General features: G+C 35.4%; 1 protein-coding gene across 2 annotated transcripts in view; it reads left to right on the forward strand.

Annotated features, from left to right (window-relative positions):
• Positions 1 to 7,209: 7,209 nt before the first annotated feature.
• Positions 7,210 to 15,964, forward strand: part of LIMA1 (LIM domain and actin binding 1) — a 73,264-nt gene continuing 64,509 nt past the window's right edge. The window contains exons 1-2 of one of the 2 annotated variants that reach the window (XM_044679457.1): positions 7,210 to 7,319; positions 13,278 to 13,323. In XM_044679457.1, the coding sequence (XP_044535392.1) occupies positions 7,210 to 7,319; positions 13,278 to 13,323 (156 nt within the window). The remainder of the gene's footprint in view (positions 7,320 to 13,277; positions 13,324 to 15,964) is intronic. The other variant, XM_044679458.1, reaches the window with a different exon arrangement.

Here is a 15,964-nt window from a genome sequence, read left to right on the forward strand (position 1 = left end):
TTTCAGCCCAAACTCAGCAAAACTGGAGTATAGTCAGGGAAAATGGATTTTTTATAAAATTGAGAACTTCTAAGCATTCCTGATAAAAAAGAGCAGAGGTACATAGAAACTTTGACATACAAATACAGGCGTCAAGAGAAATAGAAAAGTTGAATTTGAACAAGCAGTGATGGATTTAATAAGGATAAATTGCCTACAATCTAATATGATGATATAGGTGTCTCTTGAGCCCTATCATCTTGGATTAGAAAAGGACTCTTAATTAAATAAAAGGCCTCTTTTCGGTTCTGTTATCCCTTGATCTTGAAAGCAGACTAGAAAGGGAGGAGGAAAGGAGAATCTGGGGATTAGAAGAAAAGGAAAGAAAGATTGGAGGAAATGATCTCATAATCAAGGTGTTCAGATCTGTACTAACTGGGAGGAAGGGGGGGTGGGGACAATGGCCAGTGTTTGAGTCTCAGTTTTATCAGAACTGGTCAAAGGAGAGAAGAAAATACATTCAGAATTGGATACAGAAATACATTTCACTCAAATTGGGTAATTCCCAAGGAAAGAGAAAAAGGAGAAAGGAGGTAGATTAAGGGAGGTAACTAGTCCTAAACAAAGCAAACTTCAAGGATGTATAAAACTGTAGCTGTTTTTGAGGTAGCAAAGAATTAGAATCTGAGGGAGTCCCCATCAGTTGAGAGACTAGTTGAAGACTAGTTATGGTATATTTATGGTATATAAATCTAATGGAATACCATTATGTACTAAGAAATATTGAAGGGATAGATAATGTCAGAGAAACCTGGGAAGACTTATGAACTGACACATAATGAAGTGAACAAAACAAGGAGAAAAATTTATATAATTACCATAATATGGAAAAGACAAAACAACTTTGAAAAGGCTTATATATAATTACTAACGATGATTCTAGAGGACTGATAATGACATATGCTACCCATCTCCTGATAGAGGTGAAAAAGTCATAATGCATCATCAGTCACCTCTCCCTATACCACCCCCCCAACTTTCTTTTAGGTCCCCTACCTTGTAGGAAGGATGTAAAGAAAATAATCAATAAATCTTTAAAATTCTCTGTACTATAAATGTAAAGATCCCCCCCAACCAGAAGTATTTAATATTTTAATTATTTACCTTTTGATGTTCCAAGTCTATATTTATGATAATCATAATACCACTCCACATTCTAGGCACAGCATTTTAGAAGTTGAAAAAATGGAGGAAGGAAGATTCTCTAGACCCAGGTGATTCGGTCTAGAGCAGTGATGGGCAAACTCCCCCTGGATCTGGCCCGAGGGGAATAGTTTGCCCATCACTGGTCTAGAGCATCATAAGCACTTAAAAACGCATATTGATTGATCTCATGTCAAATGGTGGTTGTTGAAGGAATTTGGTATATTTAGCTTAAAGAAGCAAAGACTTTGACAGGATAGCTATCTTTGAAAAACTGTGTCATGAAAGAAGGAATAGGCTTGTCTGGTGTGAACCTAAAGTTATGACTAGAAGCAGTAGTTAGAAATTACTTAAATATAAGTTTGGTACAGGAAAAAACTTAACAATTCAGTGTGTCCATAGTGGAATGGTCTGCCTGAGGAGGTAATGGGTTTTCTTTTACTGTGGGCTATTATGCAAAAGTTAGATGACTACTTTTTGGCTGTCTTATAAAGAGATATAAGTTGGGTTGGACATTATAGAATATGACCTAAAGTTACATGAGAACTTAATTTGTTCTTAATGGATATAGAATTGGTTGTATAGTTGGGAAGGCCTAGGTTCAAGTTCTACTTCTGAGCCTATTGGCTACTTGATACTTAATTTCTTTGTGCTCCAGGAGACTATTTGTAGAACAAATGCCAATTTGCATTCATAGAGGAAGTACCTACACTGGGAGTTTCATATGCTAATGAAATCAATGAATCAATAAATATTAATACATGCATTATGTATCCCACAGTTTTGGTGAACTTTATTTGTGATAATCTGTATAAGAAAGCCCTAAAGTACTATAAAATTGGAAGCTATTATTGTGATTGTTGAAATTTAGATTCAGTATATCCACTGCATTCCCTTGATCTCTTCCAGAAATCCTTTTAAAAAAGGAAGCAAAATAATTTAACATGTTATCTTTAATCCATTCTGACTTTTAATGGTCACTTTCTTTCTAAATGGTTCTACTTCCTGATAAAATTCTAGTATGAATTATTAGACAAATCTGCTTACTAACCTTAACTTTTTTAGAAAGTGGAACACTTTTCTATTTCTACTTTCAAGGGACCTACTACAATTTATTATACAGACTTAGCAGTAGAAGTTCATTCAGTACTCTATGATATTTCAGGTATTATCTCAAAGAGGGCAACTAGGTCAGTTCTTTTATTGTCTCGTTTATCTTGCTTTCAGTTTTCTTGTTAACTTGATCTTCTAGAAAACAAGTTCATTATTTCTGCCCTAACGTCACCTGGATTCAGCTTAGTTACTATGGGAAAGCCCAGTTTAAATTCTCAGTGCCTCAGTTTTTTCATCTGTAAAATTGTAATAATTGTACTGCTTACCTCAAATATAAAGGTGTACCATTAGGGAATACATCCTTAAAAGATTTTATTAACATAACTGATTGCTCTTAGTAGACTTTCATTATCTTGCCCTACCCTTAAAATAATCTGTTTTTAAAAATTCCAGCATGTATGGCAAGTTTCCACTCATACTGTATTTTAGACTATTTGCCATTAATGCTAAGGAATCTCACCAGTCTTCTATTTCTTTCTAGTTACCCAATTCCATCTCTTTTATGTATCCTTTTAAAACCTGAGGGTCCTCAATTACCTCCTTATTTAGATAATCCAGTTTCTTTAAACATGGTGCAATTTTTGCCCCTTCCTGGTTGAAATAATTTGTATTTCCCTTATCAGAATTTTAGTTTTAGGAATTTCCTATACATTTGGCTTATTGGACTGAATTGAGCTAAATTCCCTTTCAGAGTCTTAGGTTGGAATCTAAGCCTCAGTTTCCTTATTTATAATGTGGGGATAATAAGAGTTATGCTACCCATTTCAGAGGTTCATGAAGAAAGCACAGTGTAAAGTGTCAAATGCTACTAAGTGGGAGCTGTTAATATTGATACAAATCCATTGCCCCCAGTACTAGAAACAGTAATGCAAAATTCATGTTATAATCTTTGTAGGAAGACTAGCTTACACATTCTTTTTTGGAAAATGCATTTAACTGGCAAGCAGAAGTGCAGAGGTCTTGATTTGGATACCACATATTAACCAACAATTTGGACAAGTCAGTCATTTAATGCCTCTGAGCTTCACCTTCCTAAACAGTAAAATTTAAGGGATAATTATTATATTTGTATTACAAACCTCAAACTTTCCTTTGTTAGGATCAAATGAGATAATGCATATAAAATACTTTTAGTATCATTAATTGCTATGTAAATGTAAGCTAACATTTTAATACTGATTTCCATTTCAAACAGACAAACCAAATGTGCCATTTCTCAACCAGATCTTTCAGTGTTAACCATTGCATTAAATAGCAATAAACCTTCTATGCATTGATAAATAAGTACAATAGCATTCATTTTGTCTTTAATAACAAAATGATATGTTTTGTGTATATATATAGAAATATATGTATATATACAACATAAAATATAAGGATAGCATACATAATAAGGTTATTGGATCATAGAATAGGATCATAAATGAAAAGGGACCTTATTCAGAGATCACATAATCCAACATGGCTCCAAGGCAAAGAAAGATTTAGTGATTTAAAGTGGAGAGGATGGGATTTGAACTCAGGTCTCCCAACTCCAAATCCAGCATTTGTTCCATTGTACTTGCTTGGCAATTAATAGATTTCCTTCTTCATACTGAAACCTTCTTGATTCATAAGTAATAATAATAAATAGTTTGACTTTAAAAAAAGTGCTATCAGAGTGCCTCTTATGTCCCCTTTTGTAATCACTAGGACAGTAGACTACTCTTCAAAGAAATTCTTTGACCCAGAATTGACCTCAATGGAAGAATTCACAAGAGTTTTGGAAACATAATTATACAATATGAAAGCTTGAGTTTAAAAAACAAAAACAAATTGTCAGAATGTTATTTAAGGCAGTTCTTATTTTGATTTAGTCCAAATCTAGTTAAAGCATATTTAGGAAACATACTGATAAATAATTTTTGGTGCAGCTATTATTTGCAAAAAGATTATTCAAAATATTTCAAGACTTTCAAATGGCATCCTAGTTAAGAATTAAGGTCATTCTTTGACTTAACTAGTCTTCCCACTACAGTGATCCAAGAGAGTTCTGAATGAAGGACTTGTGATAAAAAATGCTATCCACCTCTGGTGAATGAACCGAAGGAGCCTGAATGCAAGTTGAAGCATTATTTTCTTTTTATTTTGTTTTTTGTTTTTTTCTTTTGCAACATGGCTTATATTGGAACTATTTTACATGACTGCACTTATATAATCTATATAAAATTGTTTGCCTTCTCGAGGGGAGAGGAGAGGGAGACAATTTTAAATTAAATTTTAAAATTTTAAAATTAAAAAAAATTTTTAATTTAAATTTTTTTATTAAAATTAAAAAAAATTTTAATAAATAAAAAAAACAAAAAAGTTACAGAATTTTTTACATGTAATTGAGAAAAAATTTTTTTTAAGTAAAGAAAAAAGAATTAAGGTCATTCTTAGGGGCTGATTTCAGTTAAGATAACTGCTTCAGTGGAGGCAGGCACCTTATATCTCTTATATCTTCTCCAGCAGAACACTAAAAATTGCACCAGACCAAATAATAATTAAGAAATTAAAAGAATAACTACAGCAAATGCCTTCACCCAGTACAGAACTACACCAAAATACAGCCATAAGCACAAAGACAGTGGCAAAGGAGGGGCTGGCCTCAAATACCTCAACCAGTACAGGCCAACCCATTTTTTTCCCTCTTAGACTCTACTTCAAACTGCAAAGTTATTCTTCTTTTGGGTTGAACTTTGGAGTGTCTCTGGGTCAATAATAATTCCTTCAGGTGGTCATTATCATCTTTTGTTTGCTCATATCTTTAGTTTTAGTTCCTGAAATCTAGCTTTGTACACATTTCTTCTTCTTCTTCTTTTTTTACCACCTTCCTTGTAAATGGAATGAAGGATATGCAAAGAGTATAGGAAGGTATGATGGAGGGAAGCACACAATCAATAGTCATAAACATGAATGGGATGAATTCTTCTACAAAATGGAGGATGGGGGTAGCTCAAAATCAGGATGCAATGGGAACAAAAGGTCAAGACTCTCAAAAGAAGTCATGTGGGAGAAAAAGTCATGTGGGAGAAAATGGGAAGAAAAGAGGCCTTGCAGTACTAGCTCTCAAATTATATACAACAAAGGAGAAATAATCAAAACTATTTGGTATTTGTTTTAAAAAAAATAGAGAAGTCAATCCAAGATGGCTAAAAAAGGAAAATGAAAGCCATTAGAGGACTTTTGGGAAAACAGGCACACACTAATCCACTGCCAATGGAGTCAATGCAGGAATTCTGCATTTTGGCCTCTGCTTCCTCATCCATAAAATGAGAGGTTGGGCAAGAATAAAGATCCTCCCAGCTCTAAAATTGTGAGCTAATTATATTTAGATCTATGAATACATAAAACAGCATGATAGTATCAAATGGTCTCAATCTTTACTAATATAACATCTAAAGTATTTATGTTTTGTTTTGTTTTTGTTCAATATTAATATTATTCAATCAATATTAATTAGTTCCAAGACAGAAGAGTGGTAAGGGCTTGGCAATGGAGGTTAAGTGACTTGTCCAGGTACACACAGCTAGGAAGTGTCTGAGGTCACATTTGAACCCAGGACCTCCTGTCTTTAGGCCTAGCTCTTGATCCACTGAACCACCCAGCTGTCCCTTAAAGTACTTAAGTTTTAAAAAGGAATTATCCATGTTTGAAGTGACAACATAATAGAATTCTATCCTGCCATATAGAATTCTGTTCTACTTATTGTCAAGAATATTATAAACTACTTAAATTTACATCTTTATCTTTGCAAACAAGGGAACCAGTGATTCTTTTCTAATATTACTTCCTTATAATAAAAGTTGGAACTCCTGTTTATTTGGAAGATTTTGATGATTATCAATACAAAAATCAAACTGATTTTTAAAAAATTAAAGTAATTAGTAATGTACCTATTGCTGTAAGGGACCGTGTTCTTATATATTTGCTTTCAGTTATCATGAGCATATTTAATTCATGGGGGAATGGGAGAAGCATTTCTAGAAAATATTGGAACCTGATAACTAGTATAGTACTTTTCTCAACTAAATGTTAGATAAATTGTTTTCTTCACTTTTTAAAATACTTGAAGGGAAAACAAAAATCCCTATGACCCTATAACCATGGTTGATGCTAACACATATAGAACTTACATAACAAAATTTAAAAAAACCCTGGAGGCTTTAATTGGGAGGAGACAGATAAAAATGGAACCTAAAAGTAGGCTCAGCATCTTTCATGCCACTCTCCCTATCTTGATGACAACTTTTTTGAGATGCTCATTATGGAAATACTCTTCTCACATTGAATATAAGGAGAAATAGCACATTCTGAGTCTGCAGGAGGGACCAGACATAGAATCATAGAAGCACTGAATTTTTGAGCCAGAAGTGAGCATGAAGTGAGCATTTGATTCAGTCTCTTTGTTTTATAAAGGAAAATACAAACTAGAAAGAGGTAAAGACAGTAGCAGAGTCAAAGTGACTACTTACTAATACTTTTTCTTTTGTTAACTCTCACTTTCCATCTTAGAAACAACTCAAGACAAAAGAACCAAAGGGTTAATAAAAGAGGTTAAATGACTTGCCCAGGGTCACACAGCTAAGAAGTATCTGAGGTCAGATTTGAATCCAGGTCCTCCAGAGTCCAGGCCTGGCTCTCTTTCCACTTAGCCACCCAGCTGCCTTGTGTCTATTAATACTACTACTAGCTCACATTTAGATAGTGCTTTAGGGGTCCCAGAGATCTATACATATATATTAAGCTTCCTAACTCCTTATCTAGTGTTCTTTTTAATATATTATCCTGCTTCCTTCAAGTCAGTGCTTGGTGGTATTATTATAGTTTCATTTCTGTATTTGATCATCCAATCTTCTTTATTCCAGAGGAATTTCAGCATATTGAGACAAAATGGAACCAGATCCATTTAGCAGACGACAATGGTCGTTGAGGATCACTGCAAAAGAAATTTCTCTTGTCAATAAGAACAAGTCATCTGCTATTGTAGAAATATTCTCTAAGTAAGTACTGATAATCCTCCAGAAGTATCATCTTTTTAGAAAAAATATTACTGCTTGTTTGAGAGTAAGGGTCCTAGAAGCATATTGTGTAACATGTTAAGATTAGAGATGCTAACCTAGGAATTAGCTAACAACCATTTGTTGAGTGGCTCTTTATTTCTATCTCCAAGAAGCATATAATGGGATTGGAAGATATGGCAAGGAGTTAACCACTTAGTTACAAAAGTTAAAACTAACATATGGAAGGACCTGAGCACAATTATAAAGCAAAATATCAACAAGTATAAAACTTTATTACAAGTAGTAGAGGAAGTGATACAAGTAAAGGTACAGAGAGATTGGGATTAGCAGATGGTATACTCAAGACAAAGAAGATTGGCTGGAGTGGAAAGTCATTATTAAGGAATATTGAGAAATCAGACTGGAGAGATTATATGAAGGAGGAACCTTGATGATAAAAGGCATAAATATAGGCCAAGTCTACATTTTTTTTATCCAAGGCAATATGAAGTTGCTCTAGACTTTTGATTAGGAAAGTAAAATGGTAGAGACTGAGGAAGATTATACTCATAGTCATGTGTGGGATGGATTAGAGCAGACAGAAATTGGAGGGTTGTATAGGAGGTAGTTGTAAATAACAGGTGAGGTAATGAGGATAGTACCTATAGAAATGAAAGGAAGGGATAATTCAAGAGACATTAACAGGAAGAATTGGAAGTAGTCACAACCAGGAAAGAAGAAATAAAAGAATTATTAGGAATTATTTCACACAACTATATGCCTGTGAAACCGACAATTTAAAAGAAATGGCTGACGACAGTAAGACTTTGTTTTATGGGGCCAATACATTTTAAGATTGTTCACTGAAATTGAAAATTTGTGTGTATTAATGTAAGAAATAAAATTAATGTAAAAAGGATAACTTTAAAAACATTATGGGTTTTAAAGATTAGTAGCCATTAGAAAATGAAACCATGTACCATGCTAACCTAGTTGTTCCTGCTCTCCCCATGGTGGATTGGAAGCAAAGAGAGGAAGTACAAGTCATGCAAACTCAACACTTGCAGCCCCTCAATCCTCCTGTCTACGTCATTGCGCTGCAACAGGAATTCAGTGGACTTATGGGAAATGTAGTTCAGAGACCCCAAGATTTCCAATAAAACAATAGTGAATCCCATTGTTTAATAAGAATTTCTTATACAAACATACTTAGGCACTTATTATTTTCTTATGCTTATCAGAGTTATCAGCATCACTATTGTTATACTTTGGGACTGTTATTTATAACTAAATAGTGTTAATGAAACAGAGTGCTTTGTTCTGATTTGGGCAAAACAGTATAATGACTCACACTGACACTTCTCAAAGTGAGAATGAGTGTGACTGAGTAAAATACTGGGAGATAGAGACTTTACCCTAGCTGGGGAAATGGTGAGGATTTAACGTGTCATAAAAATTTTTTATTTTATATATTTATCTGCCTTTAATTTTTTGATTGCCCGTTGCATATACCTGAATTTGCAAGTGTTGAGTTTGCATGAAATGAGGTCCTACTATATTTATAAAAATATAAAACACCAAGGTTAACAGAACAAGGTTAACAAAATAGAGGACCTAATTTCATCTTAGCAAGACATTGAAAAAATCATAAATAAACTCCCCCTAAATCCAGGATTTATAAGAAAAATATTTCAAACACTTAAAGTAGTACTAAGTGGGGCCATTTGAGAAATGGTCAAAGATTAAATTGTTTACCATCTCATAGAAGAGAGGAAGGGAGAGAGTTTGGATCTTATAACTTTGGAATATGTATGTTGAAAATGATTATTACATGTAATCAGGAAAATAAAATATTTTTAAAAGATATTAAGTGGGATAGTAAGGAGTATTTCTCATCTGTGTATTGTAGTCTCTCAAAAATTAACTATTTTAAGGCATAAAATCTTCACAAATACAGAAAAGCAGAAATATTTAGTTCATCTTTTAGAATTAATTAAATTAAAAACAATTCTAATACTACATAAACTAAAAAATATAATGTAAGAAGGGATCCTAAAAATTTTTATATTTGTGTTATATGATCTTGATATCTATACCAGGGAAGTCAAAATAAAGAAAAGAAAACTAGACTCATTATTTATATAAAAATTTTAGAAATCAACATTTTATTCTGAGGTTTTTAAAGAATTTTTTAACATTTTATTTTTTTCCCAATTACATGTAAAACAATTTTTCCTATTCCTTTAAAAAAATTGACTCCCAAGTTCTTTCTAATCACCCTCCACCTCCATTGAGAAGGCAAGCAATTTAATATAGTTTATACATGTTGCAGATACACACACATTCCAAGACCCAACTCTCTGCAGTGGCTGTCTAAAACCTCAATGAGCTTACAATCTAATTGTATGGGGAGGTGCTAGGGCATATTGGAGAAGTCAAGTCAGAGTGCAACCAGATAAGAGAGGTGAACATGTTTAAGCTGAAATTTCTCTGTCAATGGAGGTTTGGAGTTCATGATAATCAGAGAGGCAGAGGTTATTGATAAGTTGAAGTACCAGGGCTAATGAGAGCTACAAGACAATGAGGTTATCCCAGTAGCCACTTCCTAGGGCTTGGTGGAGAGTCAGGCAGAGAAGTCCCAAGGTAGTGCAACCAGGTGAGAAAACTTTCATTGTGCCCAGAATGTTCCGATCTAAAGGAGAGTCTGATCATTGGTCTCCTGGACTGAGTTTGCAAACTTCTGACTCCCCATTTTCAGTCTAGGTGACAGAACTTTAGACTTCTCTATAGCCAGAACTTCAGCTAGTTAGAAGGCTCTATTAACTCAGAGCAACAAAATACAGGTTCCTCCTTGGCTTGAGCTCCCTGTTTTTGTTACTCAGTTGTCAGCTTCAGTATAGGCTGAGGGTTGTCTGAGACTCCACTCCAGAGTTGGAGACATGAAACTGCTGCTCATTTCTGTTCCTGCTTCTTGCAAGTACAAAGCCTGATCTCCATGACCACTCTTTGCCTTGGTATTCAGTCAGCCTCAGGTTGAAGCTGCAGCAACAAGTCAGCAAATCACCCCAAATGTAGGCCTTCTTCTCATTCCACATTAGTTCTGCATTTCCTTTCCCTAGTCACAAAACTTCCGATTGCATCCTATCTCTGTTCCCTGCAGAAAAGACAGATGTTGGGTTTAATCCAATGGTGAGGTTTAGCAAGGCATGAGCAATGGATTTTTGAAGGGATTTTTGAAGAGATAGAATTGAACTGATTCATTAAGAGATCAAGACTGAGAAGAGAGAAGAGAGTAGCCAAGGCAAAGGGGATGGTCTGTGAAATTTTTTTTTTTAAATCCTACCTTCTGTCTTGGAGTCAATATTATGTATTGGCTCCAAGGCAGAAGAATGGTAAGGGCTAGGCAGTGGGGGTTAAGTGACTTGCCCAGGGTCACATAGCTGAGAAGTGTCTGAGGCTAGATTTGAACCTAGGACCTCCCATCTTTAGGACTAGCTCACAATCCACTGAGCCAGCTGCCCCCTCTGTGAAATTTTTGAGGGGAGGAGAGATTGGAAATTTTGGTGAGGATAAGCAGTAGATTTAGGAGTAGTGAGACAGAGAGAGATGAGATAAGAGATTATAAAAAAACAACTAGATGACACCTAGTTTCCTCAGCTGTAAAATGGGAATAAGTAATAGCACCTACATCAAATGAGTGCTTAGTTCAAAGTAGTGACATACGATTGTGATGGATACTGTTGTGCTATCGGAAATGACGAGGGACAAGGTGTCAGAAAAACATGGCTAGACCTCTATGAACTGATGCAAAGTGAAGTGAGATGAACAGGGAGATCGTGTACATGTACACAATCACATCAATGTTGTGATGACGATCGACTGAGAAAGACTTAGCTATTCTGATCAATACAATGATCCAAGACAGTTCTAAAGAACCAATGATGAAAAATTGCTATTCACCTCCAGAGTGAGAACTAATGAACTCTTCATACAAATTGAACTATAATTTTCTCACTTTATTTTTCTTGCTTCTTAAAAATATGGCAAATATGGAAATATGTTTTGCATTATTTCACATATATGCTTTCTCTTAAAATTGTTTTTGAATATTTTTCCATGGTTACATGATTCATGCTCTCTCCCTCCCCTCTACTTGTCTTCTCAATGGGTGTGTGAAGGGGTGGGAAGAAGAAAGAGAATTTGGACTCAAAATTTAAAAAGAAAGTAATGTTGAAAATAAATAAATAAGAAATTTAAAAATAATTTTTAAATGCTTAGTTCAGTACCTGGCTTTATTAAGTAGGTACTTAATAAATGTTGGGTTGTTTTTGTTTGTTTGTTTGTTTGTTTTTAAGAAATATTATGAAAGGATAAAGGAATCTCAGAATTCTTGATAATAGGAGTGGAACATTTATCTGTAATGTCTGACCATGGATGGGTGGTCAGCTTTATGTGTTGCTAAAGCAGAGTGATGGAATAAGTCATGGAAGTTGAGCAGATTGATAAAATAATAGATTAGGGTATGTGAGGAGGGAGCATTAATATAAGGCTAAAGTCCTGTCATATGAGAGAGCCAGAAGTTAGGAGAGAGCGGGAAACTGAACCAATTTACTGAGAAAGAAGGAAGGATATACTTGGGGCCAGTAGATAATAGCCACTGAGTCTGAATCAGGTGAAAAATTTGCTTATTATAAATCTCCCAGAAAGAAAGATAGTGGAGTAGTGACAGTAGAAAGAGTCTGGAAATAGTATTCCTTTTCTTCCTCCAGGACAGATTATTTGAGGGATGGGATATGAGAGGCAATGCAACTCATATCAGAAAGAATGGCCAGGAATGTGATATCATTGGTGGGGGTAATTGTAGAAGGCAGTGAATGCCAAGAGAAGGAAGAAAGAAGAGAAAGATGTCTAAAATGAAAGTAAGTTTGTTCATTAAAAACGCTAATTCTAGAGGGCACAAGTAGAAGAGGTGGGCAGATTTGGAGAGGGATATGGGTAAGGACAAGGTGGAAGTGGATGGAGATGAAAGAGTAGGTATTAGAGAGAAGTGTTTGCTCTTAGTTTGACAGGGATTTAATATGCCAGAGATTTTGAGAGTAAGAAAGAGTGAGAATTTCCTAACCCTTGAGGAATGAATTCAGACAATAGTAGTGGATGAGAGGAGTTCTAACACTGATGGTGGCTGAGTAGGGCTTAGCCCTAAGGACTCTAAGCAGCTCATCCTAGCTGTTGGTTTGATTCCTGGGGGCACAAGCTGCAGCCTACCTGTTGAATAATTCACAGGAATTGTCTTTGAACTTTATTCAGCCTAGACACTTAAAATTTGTTCAACACTGATTATGTTCTGTGGTGAGTAGGAGCTAAGTACCATAGGATTGGTAGATTTTTATAAAACTGGGAGTGTGGCCCTTAGGTATTAATGCCCTATCAAACCTGGATAGAATACCCCTAGTATGCCAATTTCATTCTACTCTATGCAAATTCTTGGAGGTTCACACTTACCTTCTTTATTTTTCCCAAAGTGGACCCCAAACACCCTGAAATTCTAGTTCCTTGTTAGCTTTTAAACTATGCTTGAGCCAGATTCAGGCTTTATGTACTTAACTCAGTCTGGACCAGATTGCATCAGCCTTAGAGCTGATCTAATTTGATATCAGATACCTCATAACTCTCCCCCTGAGATGAGGTCATCACAGTAACTGGCAGTATATTTGAAATAAGTCCAGCTAGCTTTCTTAGAGACCAGAAGAATGGAGTAGGCAGAGCTAGGTGGCAGAACTTGGGGACTTGGTGGGTTCAGGTCCCATCTCTGATGCTTCCTGAACCTGTTACCCTTCCAGAAACTCAGGTAACTTGTTTGTTGAATGAGAGGTTGGATTAGATAACTTTTGAAGTCTCTTCCAGGTCATGACCTCTGAAACAATTATTGATCTTCTGCTAATCTTTTTTCTTCCGTAGGTACCAAAAAGCAGCTGAAGAAGCAAGTGCAGATAGGAAGAGAAATGTAAGTATTTAAAAAAATTATCATGTTGCACATAATGCCATGAAAAGAGCCTGTTTCATTGAACTACAGCCAGTCACCTTGGGGTTCTTCAGTTCCTTGTCATCTCAGCTAAGCAGTCATGCCAAATGTTTATATTTTTTTAGCTGTTGATTAGAGAAGTCAAGTGTTGCTCCTGAGGCCAGCAAGATGATTTACTGGTTGTGAACCAATTGAAACTCAAGGGTTTTTGTTCTTGTCATCTTTTCCTTAATTTAATATATACTATAAGAAAGAAATAAGAAAGGAAGTAGAAAATTATTTCCTAGCCTTTCACCCTAAAAGTCTGGTCCATAGAATTTCAGCTCACTCCCCAACAAGGTTCTGATTTCCACAGTAGTCTCTTCAAAGCAAGAATCTTACCAGCCCATGAGAGTGTCTTCCACCCGAGCCATCAACATGGATTGGAGTAGAAGAATCAATTCCAGAAAACTCATGCCAAAGGCCTCAATCTCCTCTACAGTCTCATCTTTTATAGCCTTTTTCTCCATGTCGCTTCCTGTCTCTCTGAGCTGGTCTATCACATCTCAGGAACCAATCAAAGTCTCTCTGATCCAGACCCGTAACTCTTAGTTTCAGATCATGTTCCTAGGGCTCTTAACCCGTGACCTCTCTTTGGAATGTTCTAGCCATGCTAATGGGATGGGTCAGACAAGAAAGTTCATGACCCTGGGGGTCTTACAACTGCATAATGTAAATGTTCCCTTCTATGCTTTTGACCTGTCAGCATTTTTGCAGCTCCTTATTCTGTGAGGTAATTACTTAAATCATCATTTCCTAAACTTTTTTTGTAATAAAAATTGAGGTTTGAAATATATCAGGAATACCCATAAATAATACTTGTAGTAGGTAGAATGGAGAAGGATTTTGGATATGAATTATCTATGGAATACTAGTCAAGGAAATCAGTAAAATATAGGAAATAAAATCTATTTTATGCCAAATTGTTGCCTTGTAATAAGTTGTTGAAATATATTCAATATATTTAATTTATTTTTAATAGAGGGAGAAAGAGGGACACTGAAGTTTTCTCTTGAAATGCTCAGAGGTCATTTAGTACAACTTGTACCTGAATAAGAATATCCTCTATGAAACAGAATCTCCCTTAATGTTGTAGGTGGCATAGTGGATAGAGCACTAATCCTGAGTCAGGAAGACCAGAGTTCAAATCCACCCTTAGACACTGGCTTTGTGACCTTAGACAAGTCACTTAACCTCTGTTTGATTTGATTTCCTCAACTGTAGAATGGAGATAGTAGCAGAATCTATCTCTCAAGGTTGTTTTATTATTTTCTAGAACACTTTAGGGAAATGCTGCTTTGAAACAAAATTTCTGTTTTTTTTCTTTCCTTAAAAATATTTTTTTCAAATTACATGTAAAAATAATTTTACATTCTTCATTTGTTTTTTAAAAAATATCTTCCATTAGAATCAATACTCATTCCAAAGATATTGGTTCCAACGCAGAACAACTAGGCAATGGAAGTTAAGTGGCTTGCTCAGGTTACACAGCTAGGAAGTGTCTGAGGCCAGCCAGAACCTCCTATCTCTAGACCTGGCTCTCAAATTACTGAACCACACAGCTGCCCCAACATTTTTTTTTAATTTTCAGTACCAAACTCTCTCTCCTTTTTTCCTTTCTCCTTCTCTGAGAAGGCAATCCATGTCATACAAAAAATATTTCAATATTAGCCATGATGTGAAAGAAAACACAGACCAAAATACCCCCCAAAGACAAGAAAAGTAAAGAAAGCCAAAAAAGTGTTTTGATTTGTATTCAGACTCCCATCCCAGTTCTTTCTCTGAAAGTGGATATCATTTTTCATCCTAAGTCCTCCTTAATTGCCTTGGATTGATGAGAATAGTTAAGTCATTCACAGTTGATCGTTGTACAATATTGCTGTTACCATGTACAGTTTTCGCCTGGTTCTGCTTACTTTACTTTGTGTCAGTTCATGTATGTCTTTCCAGGGTTTTCTGAAAGCATCTTACCCCTTATATGTTATAGCAAATAGTATTCACAACCATATATCACAACTTGCTCAGACATTCCTCAATTGATGGGCATCCTCTCAATTTCCAATTCTTTGCTACCCCAAAAAAGAGCTGCTATAAATATTTTTGTACAAGTAGGTCCTTTTCCTTTTTCTTTTATCTCTTTGGGATATAGACCTAGTAGTGGTATTTCTGGGTCAAAAGATATGCACAGTTTTATAGCCCTTCGGATATAGTTCCAAATGGTTCTCCAGAATGGTTGGATCAGTAAAACCAAATGTATTGACCCCTAATCCAGTTAGCTGGTTGAAGATTCATAAAATGCAGGAATCTACAGGCATCTCTAAAAAGTTTATTGCTCTCAAGTAAAGTATGATAGGAGAGATGAGCTGGTCACATGATGAGAATGAGGGATAACAGCTAGACAACCAGAATGCTTCATTGGTACACTCAGGATGCAGGAAGAAAGCGAGGAAAGCCCACAGCACAATGTGTAGAGTCACTGTGGTACTTTTGAATAGGACATGGACAATAAGGGACAGGAAGGGCATGCATGAATGGATTTCAGTCTCCAATACAGGGGATCTGTTTGAGAATGCTCTATTTTTTT

This window comes from Gracilinanus agilis, chromosome 5 (genome assembly GCF_016433145.1).
Source record: "Gracilinanus agilis isolate LMUSP501 chromosome 5, AgileGrace, whole genome shotgun sequence".
NCBI lineage: Eukaryota > Metazoa > Chordata > Mammalia > Didelphimorphia > Didelphidae > Gracilinanus > Gracilinanus agilis.